The 25,093-nt window shown below is 38.1% G+C and overlaps 1 protein-coding gene across 1 annotated transcript in view; it reads left to right on the plus strand.

The window, feature by feature from the left end:
• The window catches only part of usp54b (ubiquitin specific peptidase 54b), a 154,801-nt gene extending 136,544 nt beyond the window's left edge, over positions 1-18,257 (plus strand). Inside the window, exons 16-21 of the mRNA XM_079846343.1 lie at positions 4,046-4,214; positions 8,114-9,036; positions 10,392-10,513; positions 11,068-11,208; positions 14,565-14,733; positions 14,986-18,257. Of these exons, the coding sequence (XP_079702469.1) occupies positions 4,046-4,214; positions 8,114-9,036; positions 10,392-10,513; positions 11,068-11,208; positions 14,565-14,733; positions 14,986-15,428 (1,967 nt within the window). The 3' untranslated portion in view covers positions 15,429-18,257. The remainder of the gene's footprint in view (positions 1-4,045; positions 4,215-8,113; positions 9,037-10,391; positions 10,514-11,067; positions 11,209-14,564; positions 14,734-14,985) is intronic.
• The last annotated feature ends 6,836 nt before the right edge of the window (positions 18,258-25,093 follow it).

The following is a 25,093-nucleotide window of genomic DNA, read 5'->3' on the forward strand; positions in this document are numbered from 1 at the left end:
TACTTTAGAATTTATTTATTGAGTTGACATGAAAATAATATTCGGCTTATCTGTATTGAACACAATTGTTTTTTATTTATAATTTAAATGAAAAATATATAATTTAGAAATATATTTTAACATTTTTATTTTAAAATAAAAGTTATCTATATTTATTGTATTGTATTTATTTTATAGTCTTAATTTTTAAATTGTATTTTGATTTGAAATTTTTGTATTTTAATATCTTAATTTAACGTTTGGTGCATCCCTATTTTTGTTCTCTTAGTGCTGAGTCACCATTTTCACAGATTTTCACAATCTGATTGGATGACTGGGTATTTGGTTCTGCCAGTTGTTTGTTAATCCCGCTAATAATGGCGTGCTATTGAAAAGCGCTCAGCTTTTGCCATTTGAGAGCGTCGATCCGTGCCAGACAGAGGCTGGAACAGTTTTTATCTTTTTTTTTTCATTTTATTCTATGCGTGAGCCCTCCATTTGGATCACTATTTGAATGGGCCTAACCCACAGCCACACGCTTACAGAGCTAAAATCCGTTCTGGATTCACCATCATAACATTCCTGACCCCTATAAATCCCTTTTGGAGGAAGGATAGGATTGTGATTCTGCTGAGCCGTTGTGTGTGGAATCTGGATACTGCCACACAATCCTGTCTAAATCTCTCAGCACTCTTCAAATTAAAACAAAAAAGGTGGCTGTGTATCTCGCGCTTACCTGGAACAACAACGCTTTTGTCCGAAGCGCTGGCATACAGGTACCTGCTTGAATGATTAATGAGCAGAGAACAATTTCAGCCATGCAAAACTCTTCACAAATCTATTTATACCACTCGCAAACCACTATCCAGGTCGGCAAACCCTCCATCTCTGTCTCGCTTTGCTCACGGTGTGTGTGTGTGTATATGTGTGTGCATGTCTGTATGTGTGCTGCACAACACTAATATATGTAAAGGGAAGAGAGCTTTTGTAAATATTTCCACTCTTCAGATCCCTGCAGCCCTTTCACTGTCTCATCGAGACAGATCTGATTTGGCCTAAAGCGCATACTGGCTTCTAAGATCCAGTGGCAGCCTGTAAGGTCATGCCTTCACTATATAAAAAATGTGTTTCCTGTTCCTCTGACCAAATGAAAGCAACACCTGCCACAACCCCGCAATCCATCATTCGTTTTGTGTGTCCACGTTTGTATGTCTGTCCTGGCTGTCGCTCCTGCTTCCTGTGTCTTCAGTGGTGTGCCATCCTAAAACGTTGCCCCTTTGCATCTCCCAGAATGGCGTCAGCTCCTTTTCAACCCATTGAAAGCGATGCACGTCATCAGCAGTTAAAGCTAGCTCAGGCGCAGCTGGTGTTGACAGCAGTAAATGTTCTGAAAATAGCATTTTTATGATAGGCAGAATTAATGCTAAACCAGACTTAAACGAAACAGGTTCAAGGAAACCATAGCAACACTAACCTCCCATGCGGTTTTCCATATAACAGCCCCAGACGGGAGAGCAACCAAATCAACTGTTTCCTAATGCAAACTCATTTTGGGAATGCAATTAACAGTTAATCAGTGTGATGGATCTCAACATGTTGTTTAGTACACATTGTGAACGATGGCTTAAAAGCTCAAACACAGTCGTTGGTTTCTCTCTTGTCATTCAGCAGAGCAGCCCAGTGCTTCTCCATATTATGATCTTTCTGAACTCTGTTTATGTCACTCATTATGAATGGGTATGTTCAGTAAGCAAAACACTGCATAACAGCAGGCAATGTGTTTTTAAAAGGAAAATGTGAAAATTATTAAACTCAGGGGCGTCATGCACCAATTTCTTTCGAGCTATAGATGGACAGCTTTTGTTTTTAATAATAATCCAATCAAAAGGTATCCATCTTGGCAGCAAGCAATCACAATGCATTTTTGTTTGTATAAAAAAAGAGTTTTGACCTTGTGACAACTTACTGTTGTAGCTTACTGAAAAGTATTATTATTTAAATAATATATAAAAATAAATGTAAAATATAAAATATTAGAGAGAAAAATGAAAAAAAAATTATATATATATATCTTAATATATATATATATATATATATATATATACATATATATATATATATATATATATACATATATATATATATATATATATATATATATATATATATATATATATATACATATATATATATATATATATATATACATATATATATATATATATATATATATATATATATATATATATATATATATATATATACATATACATATACATATATATATATATATATATATATATATATATATATATATATATATATATATATATATATATATATATATATATATATATATATATATATATATATATATACACATATATACACCGACCAGGCATAACATTATGACTGACAGGTGAAGTGAATAACACTGATTATCTCTTCATCAGGGCACCTGTTACTCGGTGGGACATATTAGGCAGCAATTGAACATTTTGTCGTCAAAGTTGATGTGAGCGAGTTTGACAAGGGCCAAATTGTGATTGCTAGACGACTGGGTCAGAGCATCTCTAAAACTGCAGCTCTTATGGGGTGTTCCCGGTCTGCAGTGGTCAGTAGGTCCAAGGAAGGAACAGTGTGGAACCGGCGACAGGGTCATGGGCAGTCAAGTCTCATTGATGCACATGGGGAGCGAAGGCTGGCCTGTGTGGTCTGATCAAACAGACGAGCTACTGTAGCTCAAATTGCTCAAGAAGTTAATGCTGGTTCTGATAGTAAGGTGTCACAATACACATAGGGCTGCATAGCCACAGACCAGTCAGGGTGCCCATGCTGACCCCTGCCCATCGCTGAAAGTGACAATGGTGGGCACGTGAGCATCAGAACTGGACAAAGGAGCAATAGAAGAAGGTGGCCTGGTCTGATGAATCACGTTTTCTTTTACATCACGTGGATGTCGCTTACCTGGGGAAAACATGGCACCAGGATACACTATGTGAAGAAGGCAAGCTGGCGGAGGCAGTGTGAAGCTTTGGGCAATGTTCAGCTGGGAAACCTTGGGTCCTGCCATCCATGTGGATGTTACTTTGACACGTACCACCTACCTAAGCATTGTTGCAGACCATGTACACCCTTTCATGGAAATGGTATTCCCTGGTGGCTCTGGCTTCTTTCAGCAGGATAATGCACCCTGCCACAATGAAAAAATGGTCCAATCCAATTGAGCATCTGCGGGATGTGCTGGACAAACAAGTCTGATCCATGGAGGCCCCACCTCGCAACTTACAGGACTTAAATGATCTCCTGCTAACATCTTGGTGCCAGATACCTCAGCACACCTTCAGGGGGCTGTTTTGGCAGCAGGAGGGCCACACAATATTAGTCATAATATTATGCCTGATCGGTGTATATATTATATATATATATATATATATATATATATATATATATATATATATATATATATATATATATATATATATATATATATATATATATATATATATATATATATATATATATATATATATATATAATAAAAAAAATTATTTTATTTTTATAAATATCGCCTGATCGGTGTATGTACATATTTAAAATGTGTGTTTAAATGTTCTGAGCAACATGACATACAAGTCGATTGGACTGACCAAATGTAGAAAGATGAATTGTTTAGACAGCTGATTTCTGCCACAACACTTTATCTACCTGTATTGTAATTCTAAAATAGTTTTTATTTCAATGTTACTTTTAAAATGGGCATGACGTTTCTGTTGAAAGCTACTGTTATCAACGCATTACATGCAGTCAACTATGTGACGATATTGATGGACCAGCGTGCAAAGCTTTGCCTATTGAACACAGCCTGGACCTCACTCTGGGGTGAAAGGTGGAATATATCCCACCATCACCCTGTCCTCTTTCTTTCTATTTCACTACTTTGACGTTTGTATAACAAAGAAATGGTCCGCATGCCGGCCCCTCATAACTCAGCTCTTTCTTTTCTGCATTTTCTTTTCTTCTGCTCTTCTTTCCTTTCCCTTTTTGTTGTTCTTTTGCATTATAGCTAAACTAAGATTTTCCATGCATGAGGGCAGTGCTAACACTCATAGCAGGACTATGGCTGCTGACGCCAAGCTGCAAAAATGCATGAGGAGAGCGCGGGGCCTACAGCAGCGCATGCAGCAAGAGCAAGAGCAGCAGCAGGAGCCCGGCCGCCCACAGGGGCCCACCAGGTACCTGTACTGTCACCCTGTGTGTCCAGCTTATCCGCTTGTTCAGATCAGCACTCTCCCAGACCCCTGGGTCTATTAGGGTTGTGCGGTATAACGATACAAATTTAGCACAAAAAAAACCCAGTACAATACCAGCATACCAACATAATTTATGTGACTTGAAACGTGAAAGCAGAGTTGCTGTATATGGGTGTAAAAAAGTATTGGTGCATGAAATTAAATGTATTGATTATGGAATTTATAAATCAATTATTATAATAAATCATTAGTATTATGAACAATAATGTGTTGCAGAGATCATCTCGAACTTCATGCAAGACTTTAAATTAAGACATTTTATGTGGATTCCTTCCTTCCAAATGTAAATTGTATTTTGCTTAACTATGATGTATATTACCTTTATGCACTGGAATATTTTGATTTAATAAGAATATATTTAAAATAATTATAATTCATTTGGAAAATATATGTGGACCTTGTGATGATCATTGTTTTTCATAAGTTATGAAATATGTTAATTAGTTATTCATTAATTCCATGACAAATGAGCCAGATTTCATGTATATTTTAGTTATTAGTAAATATTCTAGTTAGATTATATGCAAATCTGTCATACATAATACAATAGTAGGCTAACATCTGTTTGTATGGTAGTATTGATACTCAGGTACCAATGCTGGTATAACATTTTGGTCTTACTCTTGGTGGTGGTTGAGGAGATTCCCCCTTCTATATGTAAAGCACTTTGAGTGCCTAGAAAAGCGCTATATAAATGTAACAAATTATTAATTACTCAACCCTAGTGTCTATGCATTTTTGTATTTAAGAAAAATTACAGTGTGTTGGACTTTAGTTACATGGTGATGAGAAAAGGCTGTGTGTTTTCTCTTTGTATTTCTGTTTTATGTCTGTCATTGTGATGCAATGTTATCTTAAAACGTTTAACTTGCAGGCATTATCTAACTGATCCGGGTATTTTTAGAATGCAAGTTGATATTTAACTCTCACAAAGATGCTGAAGCTTTTAGAGGTTCATTTTTCATTCAAAATTACAAGTACATGTATAGACCAGGACGGATGTTAAAGATTCCTGATAAGCAGAAGGTATTAGAAGCAGAAGGCAGTTGGCTGAGTTATTGGCAAACCCAAATTAGGCGAATAAATAACCACCGATATTACATGGCATGCCACTTTACTAATAAAGTAGCCTTCCAGAACAATGCAACGGTCACTGCTGCAGTGTGTCCCATGGAATGCGGTTGTTTTACTGCATTTGTTTTTTCTTGTTCCCTGCTTTCTCTTTCCCCTCCATTGATTAAAGGCGTTGATGTGATGTATGGCCTGACCTGGCCAAAGCCCCTTGGGTAATTACCCAATGTAGTGCTTGAGGAAGTATTTACAGTAAATGAGCCCTCTAGCACATTAATCAGGGATGTTTACCTCTGTACCGAACTTCTCCCAGTTCAGTTGCCTCTATAACCACTCTAGGGCATGCAGCAGCCGCCAGGAACCACCCATAACCTCATACCGCTTTTCTCAATTTCTAATTCAGTGAATCCCAACCAGGGGTATCCTATATGTACTTGCTGTAAGCAGGTTCCAGGCAGCACTGTGATTTTTATTTTATTTGATTTATTGATTTTATTTGCAACAGTATACTTTACTCGTATTGTGCTTCTCCACAGCAATTAAACAATCTTTACTTTTTCAGTGCCATCAAAAGTCTCACATAATCAAACTAACCTTAAAAAATGTATATTGTTATAAAATAAGATTCTATAGTTTCTCTAACCACTTCAAATTGAGATTAAGCTACTTATAATTTTTTTTCTCCCATAGTATTGATAGTTTTTAGGGTGTACTCACACTAGGCACGGTTGCCTTGTACTGAGCCCGAGCATGACTGTCCTTGACTTTGATGGAGGAATATTCAGCTTTACTTGCAAACTACAATGCCTGTTTGTCAATAACGTGAGAACCAGACCAGATATAAACCTAAATATACTCAAATTAATTGAAATCTGTAGTATCCTAGTAGTAATAGAAGATGTTTACTGTCGTAATGATGACAAGTAGTAGCTGTTAGCGATCACACTACATGCGTACCACGCTCGATTCCAACTGAACCACGCTGTGGCCCACCTCTTCCAAGCGGGCAAGGGACACCTAAACGAACGGCGCCCGGGCACGGTACGAAGCGATCACACTAGTCAAACAATCCAGACTTTGGTGGTCACAGTTCAGATCTCCTAGTGTGAGTACACCCGTAGGTTACATGTGAGCAATTGTAATAATGGTCAACTTAAAAAATATAAATAATTAAGTTAAGAACACATTTCTGGTTTAATGCTAATGAAGGGGTATTTGCCTTAAAAACATTGACAAACAACCAATCTAAAGGATAAAAGGGTTGTCTAGGCTTGCATGTTTAAGACTGTCATACCCAGCTTATTAATATATTAGACATTTGAAAAGCCATTATTTTTCTGTGAGACGCCATGGATGTTAACAGTGTCAGATTCAGGGTTCCTTGTACATACTAAAAGCAACTGCACAACAGATTAAAAACACTGAGAAATGTGTGTTCAGATCATTCAAAGGCTTTTTACTGGTGTTAGATAAAGATTTATCTGAAAAGGAATCTATCACACGGGTCATCAGTGGGTCCGCTGTGGGCCAGTGGAGATGAAGGAGGATTGATGGTATTCTGATGTATGCTCTGCTCTGCTTTATTAGAGGTGAATGCAGATAGTGAGCAGGTTTCCCTTCTGGAGAAAAGCCAACTCTCATTCCCACGCTCTCCACTTCTGGGGAGCTTTTGGGCGTATTTATGGCTGTTGTAACTCTGGTTTATACGACGACTATGAAAATGATGTCAAGGTCGCGTAGTGCGTCAGCTGTGAAAAGCACATGGGGACTGTGTGTGTGTGTGTGTGTGTGTGTGTGTGTGTGTGTGTGTGTGTGCGCATTATATGAGAAGTGGCTCATGAATACTGGTGTGAAGGACACAGGTCTCCTTGAATTTGGTCCTTGGCAGCATCGTAACCTTTTTGAGTTGGGAAATGTATTAGAATGGGTTTCATGCAAAAAAGCCATTTTCAGGTAGGAAGGGGCATTCTATTAATATTTTTAAGTGAATGAATGAGTATTGTTTTGTATTTCCCTTTAAGGATCAATTTTACAAATTACCATTTTAAATTGTGCGTATCTTATTTTATGTTTTGTTTGCCTCTATGAATGAATACATAATGCATACTCCTGGTAGTATAAAATATATCTTAGATGTGAATATGCATTTTATGTGACAGTATCTATAAAAATGTTAAACGTTTCAGTGCATTATTATGCACAAGGAAATCATCAATGGGTACAAAGTTATGTCCTTCAACATAATATAGAGTGTTTTACTGACAAAAACAACCACTTCATCTCACAAGTATGAAGCATTGTTTTCTTATTATGTATGTACTTTAATAGTATTTATATTTTCAGTAGTTTGTTTAAATTTTAGTAATTTTAATGCTTTAACTAAAACTTAAAAAACGTGTTGCCTTGGCAGCTTTTTTCATGTTATATATTTCATTTTATTAGCTTTATTTCAACTAAGAAAACGTTATTTTAAATAGTTAACAATAACAACATTGGCATTAGTAATTTCAACCCCTTAACCACATGTATTTTTTTTACAAAATTACAAAATGTAACATTAAACTTGGTTACTTTAAATGAATGCCTTTAATTATATTTTTTTATGTAATTTATGTAATTTAATTATGCCAATAATTTAATTAGTGACATTATTAATTGAACATAACTGTACTGATTTTACATGATAACATGCTCATTTTTTCAGCGAGTGTCTAACCAAAATCCTTCTCTCACTCTTCTTGCCTCGGCAGTGAACACCCTGGCCCGGTCCAAGTATTGTTGACAGACAATCAGGAAGAGGTCTGGGAGACCAATCAGGTTTCTGGTCTTGGCCCACCCTCTCCTCAACACATGAAATCACCCTCCTCTTGTACAAACTCCCCATCTCAGTCCTGTAGCCACCCATCGCTCAATCCTCGGCCTGCCTCTTCTCAGGCGCACCCCCAAGAGCCCGATGAACGCAGCAGTTGGTCTACCCAGAATAAGGAGGAATGGGGTGGCATCAGGTTATCAGATGTTCTCCAAGCATCAGGCATTCGAATCATGCCCATACGCAAGCACCTGGCCATATCTCTACCTTCTTTGCCCCTTGACTTCTGGGGTGTTTTGGGAGAGGACGAAGAGGTCTCCAGCTGTCTGCACCCTCAAGTTTCGTACTCTCAATCTCCAAATCCTCCTTTGTGGCAGGGCACTGCAGATTGTCCAGACCGGATACCCCAATCCAGCATGGCCACTAGTCCACCACCTGCCCCTGTTGAGGAGAAGGGGCCAATGCCCCGACGAGCCCCCATATGGCAGCCCCTGTCTGCATCTTCCCAGCCATGCACCAAACTGACCCCTCCTGTTGCTGCCCGTCATTGGTCCTCTTGGAGCCTTGACCGCCCTGACGCTGTCGTCACCCCCTACGACACACCACCTGACCGGAACCAGCGGACAGGGACCACCCTTTATCAACACACACCTGGTAGACACCTTGCTCCTCACAGTCCCATTAGCACCAGGAAGAAGAACATCTCTAAGCACTCAAACTTCCAAAGCATGGAGCTGGAACCCACAGAGGCCGAGGACCAGGAACTCTCTGAATTGGACTCACTCTACCAGGCCAGTCTCCAGGCTGGCCCGGGTCCTGGCCGAGCCCTGCATGGTTCCAGCTCACCTGCTGTTGGGAGACAAGGTAAATTAACTTCTTAGATTGTCTCAAACTAAGTACATTTACATGCACTTTAAAAGATAATTCTCGGACGGACTAAAGGTGTGGTCACATTTACTATTGTTCAGCGAATTTTGGTGGGCGAAAATCCATGCAAACGGGAATTTCGTGTGTGGGCGAAAGATTTCCAGATGTAGATTTCACATCAGTTTCAAGTTGGTCATCTGAATTTGTGACGTTGACCAAGAGAAAGCTGCTTGGTTTGAACAGGACTTCTGCGTGAACGATGGACCTTTTTTTGCCCGTGAGATGACTTTGACTTTGACTTTTGACTCTTTGACTCTTCTGCGAAATAAAACCGGAAACTGAGGGTAACGCAGATATGACGCAATCGACAGGCAACACCCTCAAACGCATAGCTCACACGTCCCGGTTCCTTGGTTAAAATAGCAATTTCTCTCGATTCACAAATAGTTGGAAACATTTGGGATATTCAAAGTACTCAACTGAACAAAATATATAACACTGGCCTAGTGGTTTTTGGATATTTTACTGCAAAAATCTTACATAGTTCACCTTTAACTGTATCAATAACAGCGCATACATTGGCTGAGCACTAATGTGAATGACTGATGTAACTTTTAAGTTTGTAAAACAAATCTTGCTCCATCCTTTATCTTTACACAAAGTAGTAAGAACAACAGACAATTTGCAATAATAGACACAATTTTAGGTAATAGTAGCCCACAGCAGAGCTATTTCAGTAAGACAGAAATAACGCGAGTTAGTCGGTTAGCGGTATACCTACACAATATAAAACACAAAACTATGTATTTTGAACAAATATATAGAAAATATATACATCAATAATTAATCATACTTACAGGTTGTGATTCTGAGGAGCAAGTTGATAAAGTGGGTGCTGTCCCATCTTTAATGAATACATTTTTTTTAAATCCCATTTAGACCTCACAGAGATTAGAGAAGCAATCGTCAAAAGGCTATACTGTTGTGGTAATTTTAAACACTCAATCTTCACCTCCTCATCCTTGGGAAGTGTTTACACAGAGAATTTGATTTTGCAGAGCAGAAAACAGCGTCTTCTCGACTCGTACACAACACAAACCAGGGTCAAAGTAGACATTTTTCGCGGGCAGCCAATGAGGACCATAGGTGGGCATTATGCAAATGTGTTACATATACAGGTCACGGAAATGAGACTAGAATTCCTGATCACTCGTTTAGGCTGTTCAGAGTCTTTTCTTTCTATTGGGAGACAAAAATTTTATTTATCGTGCATTTTCGACTTTACAACTTTGCAGACTGTTTACAAAATTGAAACACAAATTGAAGCATGTTGCCTTGATTTTCTCGGACAGTACCTCCTGCTGCACGAAAGCTGCTCACTGGAGTTGGACGTTCTCGGACTCCCACGGCTGAGCTTGAGAGAACCGCTTATGGACCACCAGGTTGTAGCAGCCCTACTGGATACATGAACATGGTAAGAAATTAGGGTCTGTAGGTCTAATTGTGCAACTCTGACCAAGATTTTTTTTTAAATTATGGGTATTTTCTTTCCCTGCATCATGTTATATCCTGCAGACTTGTCCACAAGTCTCTTATTTCTGGAACTACTCCTGCTGTCCATACACTATAAGATTTTTAAAACTGCTGTTCTTTTTTAACTACACAACTATCTCTTGTTGCCGATGTCAGTTCCAGCCAAAACACTAGATTGCAGACAGGTCTAGATATTTAACGTGCTCCGGCATCTGCAACACATCAGATGGCATCCCATCAGATGCTACCCAACATTAGACTAAATAATCTCGGTTTTGTTTACTTATTTTGTTAGTTTTTTTATTTGCTGGTTCTTTAATGAGGGATTGCTGTCTCTTTGCTTTGTTTTTGTTATGTCTGGTTTCTCTCCACTTCTGAGTCTGTTTTTCATACAGCACACAATCTGTTAGCACGTGTTGATTTTGTTTGGGTGTTGTGTCTGGTTTCATCCAGACTTTCTTTTTTTTTGCTGCAGTGACTCTTTGTTCTCTGTAGTCTCTGTCAGTGGCCCATCAAGAGCTGCAGTTGGGAGAGGAAGACCAGTATGATGCAGATCACCTGCGCCGTATTGCTCGCAGCCTGAGTGGAACTGTGATAGGGAGACGCCAGAACCGCCTTGCCGTCTCCCGAAGCTTCGTAAGTGTCCCACACATGAATAAGAATAAAAGGAACTCCGACTGGCTTATTTAATCTGTGGAGCTAACTAATGGCTAAAATATGAGTGAAACTAGTGACTGGCAAGAGTTGGGTAGAGGGGCCAAAAGAGGGTGAGGGATCAGATATCTAGCCTAGAAACCTGATAAGAGCTCTGTCACCTATGCGGGAGAGTGCTAACACTCAGCTACTGCCACTTTAGCCTGATCAATGTGTGCTGCCTGTCCTTTGCCAATCACTGCTGAGCTTTAGGTCATTTTATGTGCACTTTATTCACATTGACTTGCATATATTTTTTTGTTTTGGCATTCATTCATTTCTAATATGTAATGTATGCAAGAAACATATGAATGCATAAATGGATTATCACATGACATCCACGTGCACCGACACACACAAGGACACTCAAACATATGCACAACTTCTCATTGTCTTACTGTGTCATACTGCCATCCTGTGTCCATATGCTGTAACTTCACTACATTTGAAAAGAGGCCTGGTGTCCCATTTATAAAGCCATGCATGTAATTATCTTCCCAAATGTTGACACATTTCTATACTCTATTAAAATGTCCTTCTTGCTTTATAAATTCCTATATGTATTAAGAACGCATATGAAAAAGGTAATGCATCAAATTTGGTTTGTTTGGTCCACCTTGCTAGAATCTTGTTTCCTGCCCACACTGTACATATTTAGTTCATTATCCTATCAGTGATACATTTTTTAGATTAATTCCGCACATTATTTCTAAGGCCATGTTCTCATTAAACCTTAATTCTGAACAGTGTTGGGGGTAATGCATTACAAGTAACTTGAGTTATGTAACTTAAAGGTGCACTGTGTAACTTTTCCGTCCACTAGAGGTCGCCTGTTCAAAACAAAGGTGTAGTTTGATGACGGCATGTTTGAGCGCAGAATCTTGGGACATGTGGTCTTCACCTCACAGCGGGTGGAAAACAATCGGGATAAGACTCGGGCAGAAATCATGTTCATGGATGCGATTATTAACGTTACTGTAGTATGAAGCAGAGCAGGAATGAGTGTTGTGGAGCTGAGCAAGGCCGCTGGAGTGATTGTTAATAAGATGAAGGCAACATACGCCTCGCGAGCAGCGGGACTTTTATTATGACAGTCGCCAGTGCCACTTCCGCTTTTCCAGTCATGAGTATGAGGTAACGCAGCTCTGTTTATATTATTAGACAGATCATATTAGACACATCTGAGTGTGTTGAAAATGAAGTTATGACGTTACTCTGTGCGTTCGCTCAGCAGCTGCTATGACACTTGTTGCACACTTCAGTAAGAGTAAAGCGTTTCTGCAAAATTCCGGAAGCGTTCCGGAAACTGAGGGGAACGCAGATATGACGCAATCGACAGGCAACTCCCTCACACGTCCCGGTTCCTTGGTTAAAATAGCAATTTCTCACGATTTACAAATAATTGGAAACATTTGGGATATTATAAGTACTCAAATGAACAAAATATATAACACTGGCCCAGTGGTTTTTGGATATTTTACTGAAAACATTTTACATAGTGCACCTTTAAGTTACTTTTTTAAATAAGTAATGGAAGTTACTTTGCTTTCCCATTTATTGACTGACAGCTCTCTTGTCCCCATGTTGAAAAAAAATCGGAAGTGCATAGGCGTTGTGCATGATGGTTATTGTAGTTCTAGACTAAATGTGATCATGCATTTACTCATTTCACTTGCACAAAAAAGATTCAGTATTCCTCTATGGAATTATCATTCTATTATCATTCCACATGATAAATCAGAATACTATGCAAACCTCCAATTATTAAATATGTTCAATTAAAAATGTTTAATCTCACTTTATTGACCAATGTACTTGCTGCTGACCTTTGATGATTCAGTTAAACCATAAGCAAAAATCACTTTAGTTGTTTTGTTTTTATTGGTGACGTGTTAAACTAATCCAGAATAGCAGCAAAGCTGAAAGGTTTGTTTGAGCTGCGCCCTCCATTGTACACGTGTGAATTTGCATTTCCTTCAGACTGGAACTTATTATTTCAATTTTGGTGTGAATGGGCCTTTACATTTGCCCAAAAATAAAAAAATATATGACTTTTTGTTATAAAAAAAACAAGCTCAGCCGAGAAATAGTAACGCAAAAGTAAATTAAAACATTACTTTTCTTAAAAAGTAACTTACTTTTTAAGGGAGTAACGCAATATTGTAATGCATTACTGTTCAAAGTAACTTTCCCCAACACTGATTCTGAAAAGAGGTTTACTTGCTCCCAAAGAGTGTACAGATATTAGAGAATTTCTGTATGCATGATTATGTTCTAAATAAACAGAACATTCATTTTCACAACTCTCTAGTCGAAACTTTTGCCATTTATTATGTTTCATTCTTAATAATTTAATAAAATAATTATTTGTCTCTACCTCAACATTACCTTTTTTATATAAATGTAGAATTGTTGGATTATTTATTTTGTTTGTTAATATATGCTTATTTACTTTTTAGGTTTGTAAAAGAAAAAAGAAAGACATAAAATAAGATTTTTATAAGATATATGATATATATACAATATGCATAGTACGGCCAGAACATGGATTGGTATTGAATATTGATATTGCATATTGAATATTAATATAGCATGTAAATGTGGTTACTCATTTCATTCATTTATTCACTCACTGACTTCATTAGAAAATCATGTCAGTGTGGTATACTAGTGCATGAGCGCAAAAATAGCTTGTACAGCTGCTTTTCACTTGCCATTTGTGTAAGAACATTTTCACATGTTTCACCAGTTTCTGCTTTTAAAAGTAAAGTTTACCAAAAATGGAAATTCAGACATCATTTACTCACCCTCTCGTCGTTCCAAACCTTTATTACTTCCTTTCGTCTGTGGAACACAAATGAAGATATTTTGAAGAATTAACTGTTTTTGTCCTTAAAATGAAAGTCAGTGGATCTAAAACATTGTATGGACAATGAAATTAAAAAAACACACATTTTTTGTTCCATAGAAGGAAGAAAGAAAGATATATTCTTGATATAGGTTTGACACCATACGAGAGTGAGTAAATGATGACAGAATGCTCATTTTTGGGTGAACTATCGCTTAATAAATCTAAATTTGTTCCTCATTTTTGACTTGGGATCAGCTCTGATCTTATGTGCATTTTATAAATGAGGCCCCTGATTCTTTTCATGCCTTACTTTTGTGCTCCCCATCTTTTCCTCTCTCCCCATCTTACCCCTCTCCTTTCCTCTTTTTCTCTCTTTTGACTGAATGCACTTGTGTGATTTCTTGGCCTTGTGCATATCAATGTCTGTGTGTTTTGTGTGTGTACCTAGCTGGGGGACTCCGGGGTTTCGCCATATCACAGCTCCATGTACTCACCTAGTTGCCTTCAGTTTCCATTGTCTCATTCAGACCTCCATCTGCTCCAACCCAGCTATCTTCATCTCCTTCCATCATCTTCACCTCTGTCTCAGCAGCCTGGGCCTTGCAGAGAGGCCCCAGGTAAAGCTTACTCTCGTTTTCCACTTCCATGACCACCTCCTCCGTTCAAAGGGCCATTTCCCGCTTGTTCCTCATTCATGTTTTTGCCATTGCATTGCATTTGAGTCCAGCTGCCATCCTGCTAAATAGTCTGCATTTGCTTCTTTTTCGTTTCCTTACTGCTGTTGAAGTAGCTCCTCTTTTGTTGTTGCTTTTTTTTTTCTTTGATTGGTCTGGATCCTGTCCTTCACACTCCATCCTACCCCACTGCAGGACGTCTCCAGAGGTTCTCCAAGTTTCTGGCTGTGTTTGACTGGCGTCAAACTGTCTCCAGTGGGAAGCACTACGGTCCAGCGCTGAGGTGTCCCAACCAATTGGCTTTGGACACAACCAGGTCCTCCAGCCCTGGAAGGTTTCCACAGATCCATTTGTTCCTCTGGACAACCGTTCTGCACACCAATCCCATTCTCCTCAGTTTCTTGGAGAACTGGAAGGAGCACTTCCCGAGACCTGATGCCATCCTCAGTCACCCTGCGCTCTCTGTTGTCCCTGGGATGATGTCCTTATGTTACCTTGCTCTAGTCGGTAAATCTTTCCATGCAAAAGCCCCCAAAGCTCAATCCACAGCATGCTGGAAAGAGACACAGAAACCAACTTTTTTTCCCCACGAGCACTGGTATGGTGTGATGCTTTGGGGCTCAGGTGTGTGTGTATGACTAACCTATGGTCAGACCTGCAGCATGCAATGATAGGAGCGTGGGGTCCAGACTTGAACCCCCCGCAGTGAGCCATCCAAACCAGAGCACTTAACTTAATTAACTCCAACATTTAATTAACTGCAGAGGAGAATCATACGGTACCTCCATGCTGCACTAAACAGTAAATGTGTGTTTGTGTGTATGCGTGCGTGCATGTGTTGGGTAGTAAAAGGGGAGGGGCTTATTGTAACCTTCCCTCTTTGACTTTTACAGTACTGGTAAAAAGTTTGTAATAATTAAGTTTTTTTTATGTTTTTGAAAGACATCTCCTATGCTCACTAAGGATATATTTATTTGCTCAAAAATACAGTAAAAACTGTAATAAACTGTAATCTAAACTAACTTCTTTTTTTTTCCATTGATGACAAAGCAAAATTTTCAGGATTATTACTCCAGTCTTTAGTTTCACAGGATCCTTCATAAATCGAATTTGCTGATTTGCTGCTCAAGAAACATTTCTTATCAATATTGAAAACACGGTTGTGCTACTTTTTATTTCTTGAGCACCAAATCAGCATATTAGAATGAATCTTAAAGGATCAAGTGACACTGAAGACTGGAAATATGGCTGCTGAAAAATCAGCTTTGCCATCACAGAAATAAATAACTTTTTAAAACATATTTAAATAGAAAACAGTTATTTTTAAATGACAATATTTCACAATATAATTTTTTTCCGCCACAGAATAAAAACTAAAAAAGTTAATTGTATCTCACAATTCTGACTTTTTTCAATTGCGAGTTATTGCAATTCTGACTATATAACACGTAACTGCGACATATAAAGTCAGAATTGTGAGATATAAACTCGCAATTCTGAGAAAAAAGTCAGTCTGTTTGGACTTTATAACTCGCAATTCTGACTTTATATCACACAATTCTGACCATATCTCGCAATTGCGAGTTTATATCTCACAATTCTGGCTTAATATCACGCAATTCTGACGTCATATCTCGCAATTGCGACTTTATATCACGCAATTCTGACTTTATAACTCGCAATTCTGACTACAACTCGCAATTTCGTCAAAAAAGTCGTAATTATCTTTTAAAATCTTTTATTTTGTGGTGGAAATAAGCTTTCATAGTTTTCACTATAGTTTTAATCAAATAAATGTAGCCTTGGCATGTATGAGAGACTTCTTTCAAAAACATCAACCCCCCCCCACACACACACAAAAAATTCTCAACTTTTGACCAGTAGTGTAAAAACACACTTTACCCTTCCTCCTCGTCTGTCCCACAGATGCAAATCCTTAACAAACCAATGTCCCGGAATCGTTCTTGCTTTGCTGAACTTCTTTTCCCAACTCTCCTGCAAACTTTTTTTTGGTAGCGGGTGGGTTAATGTCATGTAGATGCTAAGTACTTTAACCTAAGTGAATAGAGATGTTTTGTACGGTGTCATCTCTCAGCTCTGGTGCTTTTTGTCGGAGCAGGCATGTAAATCTGCGGCCCTGGCGTGGAGAATGGAACGAGACTGTCTCTTCTAACCTTTTTCCTCCTACTTCTCTGATACGGGCATTCCCTGTAGCACACAGCTGTTTTGTGTCTCGTGTTACAGGCAAAGACTGTGTACATGTTTGACTGAACATACACTAATAAATAAATTTGTTGTTAATAAAAAAACATAAAAAATATGACATCTTAAGAAATATACAGAGGAATGGAGAAACTACGTAATGACGTTATGGAATGTTAATCAATTCTAGTGGTAATAATTATTATCTGCATTAAGACAAGTATAGTACACTTCAGAAGTGTAAAGCTGGAGAAATTCTGCTATTTTAATTCCATTGACAGTTCTCCCGTTTATACAGGGAGATATGCCAAGTTAAGCTTCCTTTTTATTGTTTATTTTACTTGATTCGATTTTTATTTGAACTTGCAGTGACACTGAAACCACAGTTATGAGTCTGGCACATGATGGTTCTTCAGGCCTGTAATAGTTGAGGGGTCTCATCCCATTTGATTTAGTAGAATCTACATTGTTTCTAGATTTTACTTTAAAGCAACACAGCTGACGAATGTTTGGCCCTGATAGCGTACATGAAGATTAAGCAAAGCTTCACTAGACTGAAATTTGGACAGTATATGAGTGGCCTTGTGCAAGGAATGCTTTCATACTGTTGTTCAAATAAACAAAAGATTTGTGAGGTATATTAACGGAAATCTAATATTGACCGACAGATGTCAGATCACACTATAATATGATTAATGCAGTATTTAACTTTTCATTCTAATCATATTGTGCTGTGATATGTATATTTTTTTCATTAAAAGCCTGTGAGTGCTAAAATAAAATTTATTATAAAGTATATAACTTAAAGAGAAATAGATCTTATTTAACTTTGTCTTAACCAAAGATTGGCTCTAACACAAAGATATGTTTTTTTGCCATTTATTCATCTTTCCTTTTGTTTAAAGGATGTTTGAGAATGTAGCAAAGTTGGTGTGTGAGTATGCTATGCAAAATGCTCTCTCCTGATCTACCAGCAAAGAGTCAGACTGGGACAAAATCAAATATTTTTTCTTCTTTTCTTTTCCTATATACTGAGGAAGAAAATGATTTTCTGCTGAATTGTTGAATCTTTACTTATTAATGTCTGTACAGTTAACAGCCTTTGAATGCGAGTTGTAGACAGTGGGAGGTGGATTTCTCAAAGATGAAATGGCATTTCAAGGGTTTTCCATTTCGGGACTCATTTGTAAATGCTTGAGGTTGAGTGAACTTGTATTTTTGCAATAAAGTTATTACCAATGCACTCCAGCAGGGGCGCTGCACAAACGCCTACACTATGTGTCTGAGTGTTTTTTTCATAGGAAATATGCATTTTTGTGTTATTATGATACAAAGTCTATATCAAATGGTATTGTAATGTATACCATTATTAAAACTCTCACAATGGGAGTGATGAATGATGAACGTCATGCTGATTTCATAACATATGATCTGCATCGTGCCAGTCAGAATTTCTTTCTAATACACAAGTTCAGCTTCCATATTCACAGTATAAATTAAACCACAAATACAGGGAAGTACAGAAGAGCTGTGTCATGAATTGGGAAAGTATAGCAGTGCCTTAGTGTGTCTGGAACTTGACTGATATCCTGTAGGCACCTCCCAACCAGCTTACTTTGATCTGCAAGGAAAGCTTCTGCTTAATTAAATGGGCAATGACTGGAATGTCCAATTTTTTGTCATGATTATGTTTCTATATTTCATTTCAATAATATATATATATATATATATATATATATATATATATATATATATATATATATATATATATATATATATATATATATATATATATATATATATATATATATATATTAGTATGGTGTTCCTAATAATCCTTTAGGTGAGTGTATATATGTAACTCATGTAGAAAAAATATTTTTAAGAGTGTATGTAAGTCCCACCTTTTTGATAATTTGTTTACTCTACTCTAAAATGCATATACACATTAGCTGGACCAGCCTGAAAATTACTGCAAGTGATTTGAGCTAAAGATTATATATATATATATATATATATATATGCATTTTAGAGTAGAGTAAACAAATTATCAAAAAGGTGGGACTTAAATACACTCTTAAATATTTTTTCTACATGAATTACATATAAACACTCACCTAAAGGATTATTAGGAACACCATACTACTAATACTGTGTTTGACCCCCTTTCGCCTTCAGAACTGCCTTAATTCTACGTGGCATTGATTAAACAAGGTGCTGAAAGCATTCTTTAGAAATGTTGGCCCATATTGATAGGATAGCATCTTGCAGTTGATGGAGATTTGTGGGATGCACATCCAGGGCACGAAGCTCCCGTTCCACCACATCCCAAAGATGCTCTATTGGGTTGAGATCTGGTGACTGTGGGGGCCATTTTAGTACAGTGAACTCATTGTCATGTTCAAGAAACCAATTTGAAATGATCCGAGCTTTGTGACATGGTGCATTATCCTGCTGGAAGTAGCCATCAGAGGATGGGTACATGGTGGTCATAAAGGGATGGACATGGTCAGAAACAATGCTCAGGTAGGCCGTGGCATTTCAACGATGCCCAATTGGCACTAAGGGGCCTAAAATGTGCCAAGAAAACATCCCCCACACCATTACACCACCACCACCAGCCTGCACAGTGGTAACAAGGCATGATGGATACATGTTCTCATTCTGTTTACGCCAAATTCGGACTCTACCATCTGAATGTTTCAACAGAAATCGAGACTCATCAGACCAGGCAACATTTTTCCAGTCTTCAACTGTCCAATTTTGGTGAGCTTGTGCAAATTGTAGCCTCTTTTTCCTATTTGTAGTGGAGATGAGTGGTACCTGTTGGGGTCTTCTGCTGTTGTAGCCCATCCGCCTCAAGGTTGTGCGTGTTGTGGCTTCACAAATGCTTTGCTGCATACCTCGGTTGTAACGAGTGGTTATTTCAGTCAAAGTTGCTCTTCTATCAGCTTGAATCAGTCTCCTCTGACCTCTAGCATCAACAAGGCATTTTCGCCCAAAGGACTGCCGCATACTGGATGTTTTTCCCTTTTCACACCATTCTTTGTAAACCCTAGAAATGGTTGTGCGTGAAAATCCCAGTAACTGAGCAGATTGTGAAATACTCAGACTGGCCCGTCTCGCACCAACAACCAGGAGATTTCAGGAGATTGTCTTGACCAGGACCACACTCCTAAATGCATTGAAGCAACTGCCATGTGATTGGTTGATTAGATAATTGCATTAATGAGAAATTGAACAGGTGTTCCTAATAATCCTTTTGGTGAGTGTATATATCCCACCCATCTCTCTATAGATAGGTTAATTCGTCTAAACCCTTTTGACTTCTCAACCTTTGTCCAATATTTTCTTCTGTAAGTATGAAAAAGCTGCTTGTTTTCAAACTTTTTTTTAAAGAAACTGATTAATGCTATAATAAATTAACTACAATTACTTTTGTGATTCCAAAGCTGTACAGTGCATCCGTTAAGTATACACAGCGCTTCACTTTTACCACATTTTATGTTACAGCCTCATTTTCCTCAAAATTCTTCAAACAATACCCCATAATGACAACGTGAAAGAAGTTTGTTTGAAATCTTTGCAAATTTATTAAAAAAAAAACAAAAACAAATCACATGTATACAAGTATTCACTGCCTTTGCAGTGACACTCAAAATTGAACTTAGGTGCTCCTGTTTCCAGTGATCAATCAAGTTGTAGAAACATCTCGAGAATGGAGTCCACCTGTGGTAAATTCAGTTGATTGGACATGATTTGTAAAGGCACACACCTGTCTATATAAGGTCCCACAGTTAACAGTGCATGTCAGAGCACAAACCAAACCATGAAGTCCAAGGAATTGTCTGTAGACAACCGAGACAGGATTGTATTGAGGCACAGATCTGGGGAATGACACAACATCTCTGCAGCATTGAAGGTCCCAATGAGCACAGTGGCCTCCATCATCTGTAAATGGGAGAAGTTTGGAACCACCAATACTCTTCCTAGAGCTGGCCACCTGGCCAAACCGAGCAATCGGGGGAGAAGGGCCTTAGTCAGGGAGGTGACCAAGAACCCGATGGTCACTCTGAGTGATTTACAAAGGCTGTGAATAAATTTGCAAAGATTTCAAACAAATTTCTTTCACATTGTCATTATGGAGTATTGTTTGTAGAATTTTGAGGAAAATAATGAATTTAATCCATTTTGGAATAAGGCTGTAACAACAAAATGTGGAAAAAGGGAAATGCTGTGAATACTTTCCAGATGCACTGTACGTTCTTCAATAAAAACAGTAGTTCGTTTTTAACTTTTTTAACATTTTTATTTATATTACATTATTTGGTAACACTTTACAATTAGGTTCATTAGTTAACTACATTAGTTAACAGAACTAATAATGAACTGCACTTTTAAAGCATTTATTTATCTTTGTTAATGTTAATTTCAACATTTACTAATGCATTATTAAGATCTTGCTAACATTAGTTAAGGCACTGTGAACTAACATGAACAAACCATGAACAGCTTTATTTTAGTCCACTTTAGACATTCTACTAAATATAAGTAACTTTGCAACTACATGTCAACTGATTAGAGTATTAATGTATTTACTGTCTGGGGGGGGGGGGGGTATATAGAGGCATATATTGCCTCTATATACCAGATTGGAAGCATCCTTAAAGAACCTGAAGTTTTCTTGAGACTAACAACTTTTGAGAGGTGATGGCCACAACTTCTGTTTGTTTTGACAGTTTTCTCCACAAGGTGTCAGTATAGATGGTCTTCTAAATATTTATTTATTTATTTACTCTATTATTTTTTATGATGATGATGATGATGTAAAGTGTTACAAATTACATTGTCATAAATTCAGTGCAGTGAAGGACACCCCTGCACCGAGTCTGTGGTGAAATAGCAGTTGTTGTAAGTTGTGACATGTAAGTTGTAAGTAGTGTTGTAAGTTGTCTTCATCCAGAAGAAAAGATGATGTCTTCTTTTTTTTCTACAGGAAGACTTGTGTTCCAGCAATGCTTTCTTATTTGCCAAGAAGTGCTCACTGGATTTTACCCCTGAAAAGAATGGTAAATTGCATGTTTCACTTTAGTTCAACTGACAGTGATAGAAAATGAAACATTTGCAGATCCTCAAATGAACTCTGTTTCACACACTGCAGCATTTCTGGATGTGGCTCGGAAAAACAAAGCTTTTCATTATTGTGCCTGCACTGCTGTTTTGAGATGCCCTTTCCAAAGTTGCCAGAGGGAAACAGATGAACCCAAATGTACTCATGTTATTTAGTTTTTCAGTGAAGAGGCATTCCTGAAATTTGAAAGTCTGTCCGTTTTTTCCCCAGAGTATTTAAAACAATTACAGTGGTTCAGAGAATATCCATGAATCAGATAAGGACCTGAACTAAACCAGAACTCGTGCAAGGCCAGGACACAGACCTTAAAATGACATTTAAAGGGATAGTTCACCCACAAATTAAAATTACCCCATCTTCAAGCCATCTTAGGTGTTCTTTCAGACGAATACAATCAGAGATATTAAAAAATGTAAACGTTTTAAATAAATTAAATAACGGTCTTTTGAAGCGAAGAGATCCATTTTTGTAAGAATAATATCCATATTTAAGGTAAAATATCTAGCTTGTGCCAGACTGCCTTCCATATTCAATTTACAAAGAAAGTGTAATGCCTCTCACTGTTCAAAATGCTTACGCTACGTCCGACGTCATACATCGCGCCAGTTACGTTTTTTCCGTAAGTTGAATTCGGAAGGCGGTCTGGCGGAAGCTACTTTTTTTAACGTGTTAAATATGGATATTTTCCTTACACAAACGCTTCACTTTGCTTCAGAAGGCCTTTATTAACCCCCCTGGAGACGTGTGGATGTCTTTTTTATAATGGATGGATGCACTTTTTTGGGCTTCATTTTAGGCTCCCATTCCCTGCCAATATAAAGCTTTGATTAGCCAGGACCTTTTTTAATATAACTAATAAATAATAAAGATTTTATTCGTCTGAAAGAAGAATATCATATACATGGCTTGAGGGTGAGTAAATCATGGGTTAATCTTCATTTTTGGATGAACTATCCCTTTAAAGGCCAGATGAGAACATATCTATCAGTAAGACACAATAAAAAACACAAAATCAGGCTTGCTTATTGGTATAATAATTGCCACTGTCGATCAGTAGACCAAGACTAGAGATTAGTGATGGGCTGCTTACGAATGATTTGTTCATATTGGTCGATACCTATAGCAAGTGTAACAAGTTGTCTCAGAGAGGGATTCTTTCATTGGTTTTGTGACTCTGCATGCGCAACATCTCGTTTGTGAACGAAATGACTCAGGAGGTGAACTAATCAATGACTCGGATAAAAAGACACAGTTGAGAGGTTAATTAATCATTAATCGTTTCTCGTAATTTGTCTTTGGCTGGTATTATCGTGATTTCCTAATTTGGAATTTGATCAAAGTTTGCAAAGTTTAATGACTTGAATAAAGATTTGTTCATTTTGCTGAATGAAATTCAAAGATCTAAGTCAGGAAAATGATCCGATCTTCCCATGACTTCTAAGTCAGTGTGAATCAGTGTTGTTCCACAAACAACCTCATATTCAACCATGAAATGTTTGTGCTGTTTTCGTATGAATGACGGATGTGAGTATAGCTTGCAAAAGCATTTGTAGTTATAAGCAAAGTGATGCTGTTGCTTCCGGTGATTCAGCTCTGGATGCGTGCTTGATCCGTCTCCCCTCCCCTCTCTTCCTCATCCCTCCATGTGCCACAGCCTCACGTGCGCCCTGCCACAGACGAGTGGGTCTGCCACCTCAATGAAACACGTCTTGAGTTGCTAAAAATATAGAAACCGGAGGGTTATTTTTACTCTCTTTGACTGACTATGAATCGTGACTTCTTTGAGCTTTTCATTATTTATCTACTTGTTTGTATCTCACAGCAGGTATTTATTTGAGGTAAAATTATACCATAAAGGGGGAGTGAGGAGGTTTGCATGCTAAATAGTGACAAAGACACCTACATTCTTCCTCTTCCCACAGAAAATCCCACAGGCTTCACCTTTGGTCAATTGAAGAGAGTTTCTCAGCTGAGTCACGGTTGGGTTCTCTGGTTTGTCGAGGATGAATCAGGCACTAAAACTAAAGTGAAACCGGAAGAGGTACATGCAGAACTCTTTTGTAAGGTTTATGTGGAACTTCTCAAGCTTCTTTCCTAGATAAATACATGTAAGACAGTCCCAAAACAAAGATTTTCCAAATTGTATAACTATCTACTGTGGAACATTCAATATATTTTGACAAATGAAATTCAATTGTAACCAAAACATTCTTCAAAATAACTTATTTTGTGTTCCACATAAATCAGAAAGTGCCCCCACTTTAACTGTATTACCTCTACAGTGGGGTCCACATAAAAAAATGGGATTCCCAATCGAATTTAAATCTGGATATAAATGTAAGGTTCACGAGTTCACACTTACATATAATTTATGGAGAGTAATTTAACTGCGTATTTGGCGTGCTGTCCGGGGGGAGGGCTTCGAGCTCGGAATTTGGCCCGAACCCAGACTACCCCCCAAAAATGTTAAAGCATAGGACAGCCGCCTGGCTAAATACCCCCCCCAAAAAAACCGAGCTTGGCGGGCTGGCATTTGAGAAGGGCCTGGTTGCTTGACCGGTAGGCCCCTGAGGGTGGTTGTGGCGCATCGTGCCGGGGGATTGCCTGCAAGAGAAAACGGAAAAAGAGAAACATGGGAGAGGCAACAATATTAAAAACATTATTAAACACTTCCTTGCTGCGTGGAAACTTCCCACTCTGCATGGAAACATCGACTCTTCGTACTGCGTGGAAACTTTCCGCTCTTTCGTACTGCGTAGAAACTTTCCGCTCTCGTACTGCGTGGAAACTTTCCGCTCTTTCGTACTGCGAGGAACTTCCTCTCTTTCGTACTGCGTGGAAACTTTCCACTCTTTCATACTGCGAGGAACTTCCTCTCTTTCGTACTGCGAGGAACTTCCTCTCTTTCATACTGCGAGGAACTTCCTCTCTTTCGTACTGCGTGGAAACTTTCCACTCTTTCATACTGCG

The sequence above is a fragment of the Gobio gobio genome, assembly GCF_949357685.1.
Source record: "Gobio gobio genome assembly, chromosome: 20".
In the NCBI taxonomy this organism is placed as follows: domain Eukaryota; kingdom Metazoa; phylum Chordata; class Actinopteri; order Cypriniformes; family Gobionidae; genus Gobio; species Gobio gobio.